Source organism: Microchirus variegatus, assembly GCF_963457635.1.
Source record: "Microchirus variegatus genome assembly, chromosome: 12".
NCBI lineage: Eukaryota > Metazoa > Chordata > Actinopteri > Pleuronectiformes > Soleidae > Microchirus > Microchirus variegatus.
Window position 1 is genome coordinate 9,188,754 of NC_139813.1, and position 17,803 is coordinate 9,206,556.

Here is a 17,803-nt window from a genome sequence, read left to right on the forward strand (position 1 = left end):
ACTTAATGGTGTAGAGTACTACTCCACTACTATCAGAGGAAATTATTACAGGGTGAAATTATTATTAGCTCGATTAAACCTGTTGTCACATTTAGTTTGTAAGCCATTCTTTAAGTGTCTTTCTTGTAATGTCTACCCTTAAATCAAGATCTGTCCGATTCAGCTCATCACATAATGTCCATATTTTTCTTTTTTACTTACTTAATTTAATAACTGTGAAAGTGATCGAGCAGCTATGGGGAAAGAGAAAAGGAGCAACTATTGTTTTGTGCCATTGAGACCTGGTTTCCCTCTCAGGCAAAGTCAAAGTGTGCACACCAATGAGTGGTCAAGGTGATGATACTTGGAAGGGGCGGATGGATGAAAACATTGGTGCTATTCATCTTAATGCAATGCATTAATAATACACTATAGAGCACATGAATACTAATCTTTTGTGGTGTAACCTTTTTTTGGCATAAACACTGACCTTGTCAGGACCACTTATCCTTATGGTGACCAAAACCTGGACCTAATGAGGCAGAAGAATTGGTTGTTTAGGACTGAGATTGGAATTGGTGGTTATGTTATGGTTAGGGTTAGATGTTAACTGGTTGTGGTCAATGTTAGGGACAAGGCTTTGTTTAGTCTGTACCAATGAATGGAAGTCAATGCAGCATCCTAAGAATAGCTGTGCAAACCTGTGTGTGTGTGTTAAAATGGGTCATAGTCACAGACTCATCTGTTTCCCGTGGGTCCCTGTGTCATGAGAGAACAGCTCGCTCATTATTTGCACGCACCTGAGGGTAAGAATAAACACACACTAGAATAAGATGCGTGACTTTTGGAAATGAGGGAAATAAAATGATATGAGGCATTTTAACGTCTTGTGGGTGTTTCTGCTCTTAGTCAAATGGAAAATAAAAACAGAGGCAACAGAGAGCGAGAGCTCATGAATGTTTGCATAAGTTGTTTTTTTCTTTTTTCTTTTCAAAATAAACTCCGGAATGATTGAGCAGCCTATAAATGCTGCATTTATGCCTTAGGTGAAATAGAGGATTTCACCTAATAGAGGATAGAGGATTTGATGAGGCTTATAAATGGAGGTTTGATGTAAATAATGAATCACAGTGTAGACATCCAGAGGAAATGAATAGTAGGTGGCGTGTTTTTTGTAATGTGGTATTTCCTAAAATGTCTCCTTTGTTTGCACAAATACACACTTCTACATTGGGTTAAACAATGAATAGTTTTCAAATCACAATCTGAAATGATGCAATCAGCACACCAACAAGGGTGTAATTTATTTTGAATAGCTCTAGTTCTGTACAAATGTAACATGTTGAAAACATGTCATAACCTTAAGTTCTCAACCTTGCATTGATGGACAGAACAGTTTTGTTTTATTCGTTGATTTTTTTGTTACCTTCCATAGAGTCTGGCCCATGTTTCACAAAGATTCAGTTGCTTCCAAAAGTTAGTTAGTTACTCAGCTAATGATGTTTAACAGCCACGAACAAAGGGAGGAGGATAGGTAACGGAGACAGGTTTAGATTACATAAAAATATACACAGTAGCCCTTTAATGTTAAGATGCCGTTGTGAGGTAATGCTCCACCTATTTCACAGTAAAAGAAATGTTCACCAATTACAATAGCCATCTAAACAAATAGCATTTCCCCAAACTTTTCTGACTACTACTTCTTCTCTTTCTCCTGTCACCTCTTCCCTCCCTGGTGGCGTCTCTTGGCTCCAGCGTAGCGGGAGACACTAGCAGTCTGATAATGCACTCGTATTTTTAGAAAAGGTGGCATCATATTGCACAAGCTCCTGTGGATTTATCTAGCCTTGCGCTTCATAGACCAGCCATTCTGGACGCACCACTGCTTTGTGAAGATAAAACAAGCCAGACCTCCTGCCTTCTCTGTTTTCCTGCCTCGCTTTTCGACTGAGTCACAGGGAGCAGAGGGGAGTCCTCAGGTCTACCTGTCAAAACCCGGCAACCAGTAGTGAGTCACACTCTGCATCCTGCTCTGCTCGACTGCTTTTTCTTGATCTGATTAGAGTCTGAATTCATAAGGCAGAAACATGGCAGTGGTGGATTGTTCCGGACATCGTCTATTTTGTGCTGATAAAAACCTTTCTTTTCCTTGTTCACCTATATTACGAGCAGACTAGATTGCTACTGATGCTGGTTATTGATTGGAAGTGTCACGATATAAGAACACTTGCCACTTCTGCTCATTTTTACCTTTAATGCCAGTGACTCCTCTCCTCAGAGGCTTCCACTCTCTGTAGTGCCATCTGCTGTTGTGCTGTCACCGACACTCCTTGTGTACAGAGTTAGTGCTGCCAGATGGGTGTTTTGTAATCACAGATAAAGCAGGGTCAGGGACAGGACTGCTCTAAAATTCTCCTTAAATCACAAGCTGTCCAGGAAGCCAGGCCGATTCCTGGAAGGTGCACAATCATTCATAATGGACAGTGGAGGGACGTCGGGCCACAGTGTCAACGCAGGGGAAATGTCCTTTTGGTTTGCATGTAGTGTCATTTTAAAGTGCTGTCAGTCTACGAGAAACTCATAACCAACCTCGTTACACTATGGTTTATGTTTGTGTCCAGGGGACATTTGTTAAAGCCCTTTGTGGAGCTGAGGAGAGTCTGGTCTGTAAAACTGTCTGCAACACACAGACTATCACAGCGACCTTGGCTATAAACGAAGGTCACCTGTATTATTGCTGTCTGGTTCCAGCTCAGTAGCTGTTGGAAGACGTTCATCCTAATATAATGTCTTTCATTGGGTCAGTAGTCAGTCGGGGCTTTGTTGTTGTTGTTCTCATATCTATAAGTAATCAGAATCCCTCGTGCAATGCTTGTTTTTGTTGCATTTGAATAGTTACTGTTATTGTTACACAACAAAAGCGTGCGCTGTGTGAGAGGGCTTTTAAGAAGCACTTTTAGCAATTTATCTGTTCCATTTCTGCTGATATCCATCCATTGTCTACAACTTTATTTGTACCAATTCCAGCTGACATGGGACAGAGTGTGAGGTACACACTGGAGAGGTCGCCAGTCCATCGCAGGGCCAACATATCCAGATTCATTCCCACCTACGGGCAATTTAGAGTGTCCAATTAATCTCTGCATGTTTTGTGTGTGACATGTGGGAGGAAACCCCACACACACACACGGAGAACATGCAAACTCCACACCTTCTTGCTGTGAGGCAACAGTGCTTATCTCTTATTCATTATTTACATTTATTATGTTATCCAAGCCACAGTCAGCACACACCCACCCACCCACACACACACACACACGCATGCACACACACACACACACACTGGTGCCCTGAGTAAGTAACCTGCCAAGTTTGAAGCCTGTCAGGCTACAGTTATGCAATTAACAGACAGACAGACTTTCCTTGCATTTATAAATAGATATATAAAGTGTGAGCAGCTTAAATTCAGATTATATACACAAACACATTTACATAACAGTGACACACTCCTCTCTCTGTTGCCCATGATCACTCACACACAAGCAGGTCTTTCAGACCGTCGCTCCCGTGTTCCTACGTCTCCCCGCTGTCCGTCTAAACCCATGGGTTTCCCCTCATTTTTGTAGCCTAGATTTGTGCATCTGGCAGTCGCTTATTCAAAGTGTCGTCACATGTGACCCACTTACTGCACCAACTGCACTGGTCTGTCAAAGTAAGGGTAGATTACACATGTCAGAGCAGTTGAAAGCAGTGACAGTGTCAGTACATGTCCACGCACTGTTAAAGGATAACAAAACTTCTGAGGCTAACGCCGCCAAATGACTGATTTTGAAAAATGCCAAGAAGTGGGCTGAGTGCTGAGTGAGGGAGAGTGGGGAGCAGTGCATGAGGGCGTGGTTTGCTAGTGAAATCTGTTGTTGCAGCTGTATGAGGTGCTTCGTGAGATGAGCCTCTCAATCGCTCACACTGTGCTTGGAAAGAGAGAAGCGATGAAGCGACAGAACTGGTGTTTATAAAAGGGGGAGGAGTCTGGGACAACCGCATCACTCTGGCTGGGTAAGATTGGACTCAGAAAGCCATTGGTAAAATTTGAATGCAGTAGCTGGTGTTTTGACCAGAGAGAGGCAGTAGATACACCGGTTTTGTATAATTTCAATATTTTACACAAAGCTGCAACTGGATCATTAACTAGACACCCATATACACTGATTTACACCTGAAAAAACGTGGTTTTGAGATTTAGTTACACAGTTATTGAAGAATGTTGATGTAAGGCTGACTTGAAAAAAGTGTCACAATCACAATTTTTCCCCACACTCTTCTGCCATACTACAGCACATCACCCTTCCCTTTCTCTTGTTAGCACTTTCCTCCTTCCTCGTCTCTTCGCCGCAGCATAACAGCAAAAGCTTGTGAAGTGATTAGAATTTTAAAAAGGTGGCATGGAATTGCACAAGCGTGTGGTGCCAGTTAGTACATTTTCTTACACAGTTAAGTCAAGCTGCTATTGTTGCCTGTTTCCACCGTTTAATTGGTCCACTGTCCTCGTTCCAGTATACATTGATTGAACATAGTGTCTGCCTTTCAGCATGACCTTCTTTTTTAGAGTTGGTGTATTGTATCACCCAATAATAAAATCAACTTCAGCTTGTAGTGTTGAGCATCATTCACTATCTTCTGACCATCCACAATTTTCAAAACGTCTAATTCTTAAAGCTGACAGAGCACAAATTCAGACTCCATGTCAGTCCAAAAATTTCGTTTTTAAAACTGTTGTCGTCGTCTTCTGTGTACCAGCTTTTTCCATTCTGTGTGGGTCAAAGCCTGGTTGTGGGAACTGTGGAGCATGGTGCAGAGCGTGCTGACCACTTTGAATCTGGTCAAACATATCTCTGCGATAGTCCCAACCACATTATCTTCTCTACCACATTGACATTAGTGCAGTTTCATACAAAAACTCTCCCCTGCCAGTGGACAGCTTTTGTTATTATGTTCAGCAGTGGGCGTGTATGTGGGTCTGTAGGTCTGAAGGGCAAAGTCACCCCAGAGTAGTTTCCCTGGACACGTCGCAGATTTTGTCTAGAGGACAACATTACTAGATAACTGAGTCTGGACAAAGGAAAACAACCTTTGCTGTAATAAACACAACAGATTCAAATAGAGCTTTAAATTACTCTTCAGTCCTGGATGCAGTGGTAACACCTATGGATACCTTGGTAACAGCAAAGGTATAGATAGATAGATAGATAGATAGATAGATAGATAGATAGATAGATAGATAGATAGATAGATAGATAGATAGATAGAAAAGGTAGTGCAATTGTAGTATTGCCAATCGTGTAATATTTGGAGAGGCACATCAATAATAGAATGATTCTAAAAAAAAGTTATCCAGCCCTAGTGTTTCACACACGTTTTGCTCTGGGGCTCCACCTGCAGACATTTTATGATACTGCACCCAGTAGCTCTTTATAGATGTCATTCATGAAGTAGATATTTGTAATTTTTTTATTTGTTGATTTATAAAGTGGAAATGCTGGTCCTCACTTTGTCAGCGACCTGGTCCTCAGTATGCCGCAAGTACAAGAGTGTGTGTGTGTGTGTGTGTGTGTGTGTGTGTGTGTGTGTGTGTGTGTGTGTGTGTGTGTGTGTGTGTGTGTGTGTGTGTGTGTGTGTGTGTGTGTGTGTGTGTGTGTGTGTGTGTGTGTGTGTGTGTGCGTGTGCACGCGCTCAGACCCTGAAGGTTTGGAAGCGGTAGCATCTACAGCAGCGAGCTGGCAGAGTTTCTGTAGCTGCCTGGCACGTCACTGAGGGTTTATGTAACAGACACACGCAGGCGCTGTCTTTCTCATGCAAACGTACACACGGAGAAGAGAGAATATCCCATTGTTGGATTATGCATGTATCCCTCCCTCTCAAGCCGTTGCGTTCTGCTCGGTGAAGTAGCATCTAAGCGATGCTTTGATGGAGCAGCATAAACAGGCATATGCAGAGACAGCCAGTCCTGTCAAGCCAAGGTCCTTGCGAGTGTGTTTCTCCAAACAGGCTTGACTGTATGTGACATTGTTTGCAAAGAGATGCATGAAACATAAGGCATTGTTTACACACCACTCTGGTGACACAGTGATGGTAGCAGATGAGCGACAGAAACCGTAAGAAACCAGTCTAAGCCACTGTTTTGAGTGCGTCGCCAACAGGGAAAAGACAGACCTCAAGTGCTCTGAAGGGCAAATTATAGACTCAGACTGACCTCGTTACTCTTGCTCATATACAGGGGGACATGAACAGCCAATAGCAAAGCAGATGCATATTGATAACAGCTCTAGGACCCTTACAGTGAGCAGATACAGTTCAACCTTGTGGGCTTCAGGAATGCTGAATTGGTCTACAGGAACAATATCATTCTATAAATTCTCTTCTGTTTTATTAAATTTAAACGTTATATTTTTGGTGGTCACTGAGCAGCTAACAGCGAATGAGCTGTCTTCTGTGGCTTTAGACCTGTAGGTAATTATAACACACAAATCAGCTCCGAGGCTCCAAAAAGTGTCTAGAGACTGTGCCGTGTTAATGTATGTTGGCCTGAGACTCTGGACTCAGGCAGCAGTGATGAGAAACATAGGGCGGTGATAGATTTGGAGTTTGTACTGGAGTTTTGTCTTGTCACTGGAGATAGCGGTGTCAAGGTAAAGGAAAGGTTTGTTTCAGCAGGTCTGCAGCTCTTCAGCTTCCCTCTCTTTTGGTTTTGAATTAAATCTCCAAAACCGAAGCAAAAAAACAACATTTATTCAATCAGTTGAATTAAGGGTTACTCAATATGACCAATCAAGGTTTGAGGAAAAAGACACTGTACATTCACAATTGATATAACATTGAAGCATGATATGTCATTGACTTTCTATAATGTAAAAATGCAATGCAATGCGTCTGACTGTTATAGCATAGGGGCTTCTTACTGCTGTTGTTTGGTATTAAAGAGTTCTAGTTATTGTGACTATACAGTAGTTGTTATTAGTTAGTATGTGAAATGCTGTTGAAAGTTCAGCATTGAGCTTGTTTGTATGTGCATCTTAATTTCAGACTTCACGGGTTTTGCCTTCGAAATCAAATAATTAAATCTCTACCTTAGAAATTTGGCTCTGCTCAGTCGTCACATTAACACTGAAGAAACACAGTCATAATTGAATAATTAAGTGATAAATGAACCAACACATGAGCTGAAAGTGAAATATAATTATTTGTTAAGGACTGGCATTGTTTTAAAACATCAAGATGTTTTTTTTCCCCATACTGAATGCTTCAAAATGATGATGCCGTGACAGAGCGAGTTCGTCAAATTATTTATTATAAACTATTTCAACTCACTTCCAATCACAGAGGCTTAAATTTGCCATTTTACAAGTGATTTTCTTGCGTCTCTGATAACAGTAATCCAGTTACATGCACAGCTCCCACTCTGCAGCAGAATGTGCATATAGCAAAAAAAAAATATGTATTTATTCGATTCAAATTCTAACCCTTGTGAGAGCTCATCACTGGAAGCTTTTAAGCTGCAAGATGTCTGACCAGCTTAAGTGTCATCTGAAGAGCTGGCCGCACTGGCCACGCAACTGAACACAGCTCTGGACCAACACTGTTGTTACCAAACACTCAAGTTATTCTCAGACGCTAATCACTCGTTACTGATGGAGCTCATCGGCGGCGGATTCCTGTTGAATCACTGAACTCGTTAACACTTCGCTGAAATCTTCATCTGCTCACTGATTTAGCAGCGGGTCACTCCTCTGTTAAGTGTGAAATGGCGTGACTAGTGAAGTGTGTCTTCTCGCACTTCCTCTCTCCGCTTCTTCCCTCTTTTGCTGCCTCCCCTCCCTCTCTGGTGCCCCCTCCCCCCATTTTGTGGATCAGTACCAGGTGCCATCTTGAAGGCTGATTATGAAAGCTTTAATGTTCCATTTAACAGCAGCATGTTTTGGGTTGTGTGTGCATGCTGGGTTAGGCCTCTTACACACACTTACACGTACACATTTGTTTTTATATTTGAGTCAGGACACATCATAGATAGAATGCATTCCCAAGCCCCTTAACCTAACCTGAAACATCACAACTCACTGTGTCTTAATCCTGAAAACCCTTTAAAGTTGTGGGTTTTGGTTTCCATGAGGACGACTGGTCCTGATACGATCAGTGTTCATGCCAGAAAAAAGGTCCTGAAGAGGTTACAAATACAAAAACACACATACACAATGACATAAGCCATATTCAGCCAGCTGTGCTCGTGCGTCTGGCTTTTCCCTCAGTGACTTAGAAACACTCTGGCACGGAGCCTGTCCTTTGATGACCGACACCAAACAGCAAATAGAAGCCCAATCAGGAGAGGGAGATTGGACTTGATGGAAACGTTAACAGCCTCGTATCTGGAGCTGTAAAGGAAGAGTAGCTTCATGTCCTGACTGGGTCATTTCGCGCGTTAAATGGCAACTGATTCCTGTTTTATGGGTTTAATTAAACTCGTGTTAAACCGCTAAAACAAGGCGAGAGTGCCCCCACCGTCATATGACCAAGGACGGTAATGAGGGCTGCATTCAGCATTATACACTATATGGACAAAAATATTTGGGCACCCGACCATTATACCAACATGGACTGTATGACATATTCAAATACCCATTTTGCAGTTTCTATGTGAATTTGTGTTCAATCATTCTGTAGAGCATTTATGAGGTCAGGCACTGATGTTGGACAAGAAGACCTGGCTCTCAATCTCTGTTCCAATCCCAGAGGGGCTGGATGGGGTTGAGGTCAGGGCTCTGTGTGGACCATCAAACACGCCAAACCATGTCTTTATAGTCCTTGCTTTGTGCACTGGGGAACAGTCATGTTGGAATAGAATTCAAAAATGTCTTGGTATGCTTTAAGAGCTTTAAAAAGTAGTTTTGAGCCATTCCTCGCCTGGTGCAGACACTGCGACTCAACATCAATATACAAAATACAAATGTAATTTATTTATAGTTTAAAGTTGAGCTGTAAACAAAACTGTCATAAGTCTCAAAAGTGCAATTTTGAAATTAGAAAGGAATTGCGAGTTAAATTGTACTTGAACTACAACATTCCATCACTGCAAATTGCATTAAAGAATAATAATAATAAGTAAACTTAAAATCAAAGAAAGACTGCGCTGCACTGTTTATACTCAAAGTTGTGATGTTGACATTGATCGTGAAGAAAGAGATATTGAACCATCTTGAGTTTCCATTTGTTTTCCATGCCATTCCATTCCGTGTGACGATGCTGTTGAACTGTTATTGGGAATGTTGAATGGCGATGAAGGACAAATTCGATCTGTTTTAAAGAACTTCAAAAATTAGTGTACAGCCTGTTGGAACTTATTGGAAGAAGAAGACTATGCACTTTCTTTATTTCTTATCTCTGTTTTTACATAGCAAAGTGTTTCATAACCTGTCAGATTGTCAAAAAGCCACAGTGGCTTTATCTCACCCTCTTGGACATCTCACCCACATCGCTTACCCTTTTCCCCTTTCCCATCTGTCCACGTGCTTCCTCCTGTTCCTCTAGGCTCAGGCAGATGAGCCGAGGCATGGCCGTACATACTGGGGCAGGAGGCAGTGCTCAGGAGAGGAAGCCAGGTCACATGTGCCCCGAAAACATCAGGCTACATCCTGTTCTCTCTGGAACAATCGCACTAAAGCCCCCTCGCTTCTGTCCCGAGGAGGATTCTCTCCTCAAATTAGTTTGGCCTCTCCAGGGCAGGAGGGCAGATCAGGGCCTGAGTTAGGGGAATTTGAGCTCTATCACTGTCACACAGCCTCCAACACTTTCTCTGCCACTCTCAGTCGACTCCTCCTCATCTTTTTGCCTCTCTCTTGCCGTATCTGTAATTCCTAATATAATTTTTGGTCAGTTAATTATTGACTAAAAGGTGGGTAAAACTTTAAAGAACAAAAGAACACATGGCTCTGACTGCTTGCTGTTTGGAACAAAAGCAGATTTTCTTCGAGTCTTTTAAATGTGTTGTCCTCCATCTTGAATAAAGCTCCTATGATAATATTGGACCAAGGGATCAGTTTGGGTAATTACCCAGTTTTTGTTTACAATTCATAGTTTTGAGCATATCCAGGCTTCAGAATTACTCTCACCTCTCCCATCAACATGCAGTAAATAAAAGCTGTAAGAACACACCGGGCATTGTCTGTCCAGTGTTGAAGATCATAGAAAGGTTAGAAAATAGCAATCAGCTGCTGAACATAGTGGAGATGTAGCTGTAATACTTCCCTCAGAAGCCAGCACAGGTAAAAATAGACCTAAGAGAAGAGTGAATATGACAATTTGATTCTTAAAGGGGTCTGAAACACAGCTACAAACACTTGTGTCGCTGTATTTCTGCTCAATTTGTACAAAAAAAAGTAACATTTTGCCTTAATAGCCATATCAACTATACGAATAGGTCAGTATTGATTAAAATGTGAAGTAAGTCTTTTATAGTGACATCTAGAGGAGAGGCTGAAATTTACAACAAAGAACTGCTCCTCTGCTCACTCCCTCCCTTCCCTGAGCGCTACGGTATCATCAGCTGGTCAAATGTCTTCCTCGTCGTCTTTCTCTGTGTCAGCAGATGAGGTTCGTGAGGCGAGAGAGAGGGCGAGCTACCGCGGCCGTAGCAGACAAAGCGGAGAGAGTAAAGCTACTCTACTTTGGCTACAAGTAAAGCGACGCTTGATTTGATCTCTCGCGTTTGTCTATACAGGCTCCCGTAGAAACATGGCGTCGTGGCAATGCAACAGCTGCCCGCGACCATGTTATTTTACGTGCCTTTTTGAAACACTACGAAAATTAAACAAAAACTATTAAACAGTGACTAGACAATGCAGGAGCACTTAATATGTATAAAAAAGTGGATTTTGGATCATATAAACCCATAAATACTACACAGTGTCCCTTTAACAGCTTATTTTACTGCCCTCAAGTGGCCAGAAAAAGAAGTTAACGCAGCTTTGACTGATTGAGCTGAGCACAGTATTAATCTTTACATTAAATAATAAGTCTGTTATTAATTAATCACTAAATTTAAACTAATTTGATAACTGGCATGAGCATTTTATTTTTTACCTTCTTTGTGAATATTGTCTGGTTTCATTGCACTTTGAGGATGTCGTCATTTTGAGGTTTCAAAAATACTGATCTTCTTTTAACATTTCCTGGCTTCTTATGTACCTAACGACAAACTGATTAATCAAAAAATACTGAACAGATTGATAAAATAGTACAGTAAAATAGTTTCAGCTGGAAAACCGCATGCTGGTCACCAGCATTAATAGCATAGTACAGGCTGGTTATATCAGCATATGGTTGCGTTTTGTTGGTCGACCAGCTAAACCAGCACAAAACAAGCACAGACCAGCATGGAAATCATGCTGGTCTATAGTGGTTGTTTTAGCCAGGAGCATTACTATAAATAGACTGGTCATCATTTATCATTTAACACATGAAGCTGGCATCACTGACATCATCAAACATTATAAAAGCTGACATTGCTCTGAAAACCTGTGAATCCTTGACTGCTTCTCTCTCATTCAGTTCTGCACATTTTGTCACAGACAGGATCTCTTGATATTTCAATATATTAAAAAAAAGAGAAGAAGGTTCTTTTGTCAACAAGTTTCCATTGACTTTGCATATTCATGCTTGCAGTGTTCACTGAAAATGAGCAAACAAAGCTCAAGAGGTAACACAGAAGTTCAGGAGCGTCTGATTCTCTTCTTCATTGATTCCCTTTGTTCAAGTTAGTCCAAGTTATTTTTGTGAGATCAGCTTCAAAAGATAACAAGATGTCCACTTCAACAACATCCCAGAGTAGAATATATCCATTTCCTTTATGGATGCTGTTACTGCATCAGCAGCTCTCTTCTGTTTACATCAGTCCTCAGAGAGAAGCCTCGCTCACTCAGCTTAGATTTCCCATTGGCTCGAAGAGTTTTTACCAGAGAGGTCAAACGAAAGGTCGTATCTAATGAATCACTGGGCTTCTGGCGGCCGCCCACAGGGTTCATCATCTCCAGTAGATGACGAGCCGAGCAGAGGCTCAGCGGTCATCCATCTGCAGAGTTACTGCGTTACCCTCTGACCCTCTGTACATGTAATGCTGGGATGCATGCGGAGGAGCTTTAAGCCGATGCATTTATTAACTTGTGTTGAGTGGCTTTAGGAGACACTGGACAGGAATGGATCAATATGACTGTGTATAATACATTTTTACAAGCGTCCTTAAAAAGCACAAACATGTTTTATGTTCAGCAATAACAGTTTTTACATGTTTAGACTTGATCTCCAGCTGTGAGAGCACATGAGTGGCTCTGTCAGCTCTGTGTCAGTGACTCTGTCCTGTTGTTTGCTTGGATCACATGTATTTCATGGATTTGGCAAAAAAAACTTGTGGACGTGACTTGGATTTCAGTACGACTGGTACTGAAAGTCTATACTAAGGGTGTAAAGTGACACAATCATACGTTAATATATTATACAATGATAATATGATACAATGATATCAAGTCTTTTGGTTAGATTTGCTAATATTGGTTGACATCAACAAATCTGCCATAGTACAACTGATTTTCATACTGCTCACAAATAGCAACTAAAACATGATTTGACATATTTTACTTGAGTACAGTCTTGTAGGAACTGTAGGTAGGATTCTCATTCTCATTGACTATTGGTCAATCATTTCATTCATCTAGATCAGGGGTCACCAACCTTTTTGAGTCAGAGAGCTACCTTAAGGGTAAAAAATAATATGGAGGGCTACCATATAATATTTTTTTGTTTGTTTACCATTTAAATGATTAATATTATGCATTCAACTGCATACACATTCCTTCCAGTGCTTACTCCTAACGATTACCAGTTTTTATAAACAATATCAAAGATATTTTACTGACAGATCATACGGATACATGCAAGTGAGGTGAAGTGAAGTGAGCCCGCGGGCACCGTATTGGCTGCCCGCGGGCTACCAGGTGCCCGCGGGCACCACGTTGGTGACCCCTGATCTAGATTCATCAAGAACAAGCTCCTCCTCTAACGCTGTATAGATAAGACACAAGTATTGATCAATGTTTATGGGTGTTTTCATTTTGGTACATGATATTGTTCTTCACTGAATAGCCATATTGATCCAGATTGATCATTTCACCTCTAGTCTATAACCCGTCTAAAAGCAATGATTCCCAAAGACTGGGTAGAGACCCACAGATGGCTCACAGGAGATTTTTTTGCGGCCCCCAAAAAACAATTGCATAATTTTAAAAAGTAATAGTAGGTGTTACAGATATGACTCTAAATTAGTGACTACACAATGCACAATACACTTTTGGGGGGAAAAAAACTAAAAGCAAATGCTAACATGTTAGCGTGCTAGCATTTGGTAATTAGCAATAAATGGAAAATGCAGCTCAGGGCTGATGAGAAATTCACCAAGCAGGTTTTATTTGCAAATGAAGTTTGAATTACCTTTTCGACCAAATGATGGCACTAGATGTTATTATTGTTTATCATCGTGAAATTAGATGAGTCTGATAGGATCCATTAAAGCTGAATTACTTGAGTAGATACAGGTGACACCCATGTATCTTAACAATTGTAACACTTCAGATTTGTGTGAGAGGGAACTGTAGAAGTCATATGTGTCAGGACACATTCGGTGTGTGTGTGAACATTAGTGAGAGCAAACCAACCACTCCACCAGCCGCAGGCCACCTGCCGTGTGTCGGAGACCCTGACCTTCCTGTGCAGGGGCCTGAGGGAGGACGACTGCTTCCCTTCAGGGATCAATAAAGACCATGACGGTGTAATCACTGTTGCTTATTTTAGAACTTCATCTGCATCTGAGAGGAAAGACTGCAGGCTGCAGATGGTTTGAAGTCACAGGTTTTCCCCGGGTAACGAAAAGTGAAAAGACGAATGATGCTTTTAAAAAACCCGACAGGGTTCATGGTTACATAAACGTTCAATAAAATCAAAGTTGATTACTGCAGGTAATGAACGTCCGTCTGTTCTTTAAATGCACATCATTGCTTGTCATTATGTTTCCAGCACTTAGCTGCAAACTGCTGCATCTTAGTTAATGTTAAGAAGCAGGTTTTTCCAAACAAGCTGTAAATAACAGGGGTTTCAAAACTGGAACACATGATCAGAAAATACCCCCCCCCCCTTTTTTTCTTTATCATTCCAGTTCTTCCCTTACGGTGACGCGTCCAAGTTCGCCCAGCACGCCTTCAGGACCTTCGACAAGAACGGCGACGGCACCATTGACTTCAGAGAGTTCATCTGCGCGCTGTCCATCACATCACGAGGCAGCTTCGAGCAGAAACTCAACTGGGCCTTCAACATGTACGACCTGGACGGAGACGGCAAGATCACACGGGTGGAGATGCTGGAGATCATCGAGGTAACCACCGTATTGATTTCACATACATCGTCCTCAGGGAGTTTGTGGGATTAGATTCATGTTTTCTTCCCGGTTTGAATCAGCTACTAACAGGCCATAGATTTTACATTTACAGTGTGCAATATCATTTTAAGGCTCCCCTGCCTTCCACAGTAAAGTACATGACACAGCACAAGGTCTTGTTCACTTTAGAGGCTGCTGAGTTACAGATCGTGGCACTATTTTAAAGGTTTTTTTTTATTAGGACAAGGTTATTCAGCAGAGGTCTGAGCTTGTTGGGCCTGACAAAAGACACTAATTCTTCATGTTCTCAAAGAATATTAAATGAGCAACAAGGGGATTGTGTTCAGAGGAGAATCATTGCAAAGTTGTGGAACATTTATTAAACTTTAGGGTTAGGAATTAATGAATGCATTCTTATTTTTTTCTTTTTTAAACTCCACACAAGTAACACAAATGATGTATGGCTTAGTACATGTTCAAAAAGGAGCAGTAAAGAAAAGGCATTCCTTTACTGTGAGAGGCCGTTTGAGGAATAATTCAGTCTTAAGCTCACGTTACATCATACTCTCTCACAAACAGTACTATAGTGGCGTACATTTACTATCATACTCTCTCACAAACAGTACTATAGTCACGTACATTTACTATCATACTCTCTCACAAACAGTACTATAGTCACGTACATTTACTATCATACTCTCTCACAAACAGTACTATAGTCACGTACATTTACTATCATACTCTCTCACAAACAGTACTTTAGTCACGTACATTTACTATCATACTCTATCACAAACAGTACTATAGTCACGTACATTTACTATCATACTCTCTCACAAACAGTACTATAGTGGCGTACATTTACTATCATACTCTCTCACAAACAGTACTATAGTGGCGTACATTTGCTATCATACTCTCTCACAAACAGTACTATAGTCACGTACATTTACTATCATACTCTGTTTCACGCTATTATGGATGCAACAGACCTGGAGCAACAGGTGTATCAGGACGGAGCGGATCTTCTCCTGAGGCTGCTGTAGCCTACATCTGACTGAATTATTTCTCAAACGCCCTCTCATACTCTAGAGTTTCTACTTTTTCATCTTCTCAGTCCATTATTAATATGAATATTATTGCTGGATACAACCTGATGAAATATAAATAATACATTGAATACCATATAGACTTGAACAAACTACACTAATTTACTATACACTTAAGACATACTGTACCCTCATCCATACATCTCTGTAGATCTGACTGCTTTGTGATTCCAAGTGATTTCAATCTGCTCCCTGTCCCTCACGTTGTGATTTGAGCCCACTTGAGATCATTTGATGTCCAGCAATACATTTTCCACAACCCTTTACTTGTTGTTGACACGGACACACACATGCGATCCTAAAATCACTGCTCCTTTAGTAGAAGGTATATTTTGATATGAGATGTATTTATTTTTCCTGTTTTTCAATTACATTAGTCTGTCACCTTTCTTTGACAGATATAAAAATGTGTACATTTTAGGAATAAAGACAGAAACAATTTGCTTTCTTTGAGCAGTTCAAACCAAAAGCCAACTATCTATATATCTAAAGAAAGAAAGAATCAATGAAAGAAAGAAAGACGTGCGTTTGTCAAGGAGAAAGTGTAGCAGGTCAGTATTAACAGGTCATATAAACCACAGATTCTCAGATTGTTTGGCTAAGGACTCCATGCAAGATAAAAAAATACACCTTCATGTATTTCCCTTTGAATTATTGTGTCATATAAAGTTGATTTTACAGGTTCACACAGTGGTGCGGTGGCTAGTCTTGTTGCCTCACTACAAGAAGATCCCCAGATCGGATCCTCGTTGGGCCGAGAGCCTTTATGTATGGAGTTTGCATGTTCTCCCCATTTGTGTTGTGTGTATGTTCTCTCTCCAGCTTCCTCCCACAGTCCAAACACAATGTGAGAGTGAATGGTTGTTTGTCTCTGTATGTTGGCCCCCGCCTTTCGTCCTATGTCAGCTGGGATTGGCTCGAGCTCCTACACTCATGTTGAGGATAAATGGATTTATGGATGTTGGTTTAAAAAGTAATCACTGTCAGTCACACTATAGACCTGTATTCTGTTTATCAGGATAATGTTAATTTATGAATCTGGAGACTTAATAGATTTTCCCCAGACCCTCATTTGAAAATCACCACACTAATGAGGCAGTAACATCTGCTTTGTGACCAGTGATCCAGCTGTGCTGTCTTTTTAAGAAAGGAAACGTCTACTTTCACTAAACTTGGGACACAAGCCACAATTATCGGTAATGTGACAGTTGTGTAGTGAGTCCCCAGCTGAAGACTGTGCTTCCTTGATTCCTCTTTCCTCACATTAGTCCTCACATAGCAAAGAAAAGGACACAGGTGAAACAAACATGGATACATATCATATACGTATCTATCATATAAAGCAAGTTGTGTCTGGGTGTCTGTCTGTGACCGGCATATCCTGCTAACTGTTAGTCAGATCGCCCTAAGATTTTGGATGTGTCAACAAGGGGTAGACAGCGGCTCATCAGCAGTAGCTGCGCTGTCTGGGAGTGGAGAGGCTGTCCTCACGGTGGGTGAGACATTTTCACACAGTCTGTGTCCATTCACCAATATGCGAGCACATATTTATTTAGCATTAGCATGCAACTTTTTTGCGGCTAACTTGGCAAACCTGTTTCCAAAGGTAAGCTAGCGAGGCTACGATTAGCATTAGCGTAACTAGCTGTTTTGTGACTGCCAGCCATGCTGGAATCTCTTTACAAGGCATATTTGACTTGCGATATGCACATACTTCCCACAGGCCATGCACTAGTACATAAGAACCTTGATTTTCTAATTTATTTTAAAAAACCTGCTGCTGTCCTCTTCCTCCCCCTGCAGGCGATCTACAAGATGGTGGGCACGGTGATCATGATGAAAATGAACGAGGACGGCCTGACCCCCGAGCAGAGGGTGGACAAGATCTTCTCCAAGATGGATAAGAACAACGACGACCAGATCTCGCTGGACGAGTTCAAAGAGGCGGCCAAGAGCGACCCGTCCATCGTATTACTGCTGCAGTGCGACCTGCAGAAATAGGCCATAGGGCCAGCGGGGCGCTCCGCCATCCGCCACGGACTGCACAGAAAGAATTTCATGTTCCATTCAGTTTGCAGCTATTTCCACTGAAAAAAAATTATTATATGCTTGGACTACCTTTCAATGGATCTGCTTCTTGTGTTTGAAACACTCGTGTGCATGAGAATGTTATTTGCTATTTTAAAAAAAAAAGAAAAAAGATCTACACACAACATACACGGGGTGTGCGGGGTGCACACACTAACAG

At 41.4% G+C, this 17,803-nt stretch overlaps 1 protein-coding gene across 2 annotated transcripts in view; it reads left to right on the plus strand.

The window, feature by feature from the left end:
- vsnl1a (visinin-like 1a) overlaps positions 1-17,556 on the plus strand; it is a gene marked incomplete at both ends in the record, with an annotated part of 32,096 nt that extends 14,540 nt beyond the window's left edge. The window contains 2 exons of one of the 2 annotated variants that reach the window (XM_083898749.1): positions 14,228-14,443; positions 17,359-17,556. In XM_083898749.1, coding sequence (XP_083754875.1) covers positions 14,228-14,443; positions 17,359-17,556 — 414 coding nt within the window. The remainder of the gene's footprint in view (positions 1-14,227; positions 14,444-17,358) is intronic. The other variant, XM_083898750.1, reaches the window with a different exon arrangement.
- Positions 17,557-17,803: the final 247 nt, after the last annotated feature.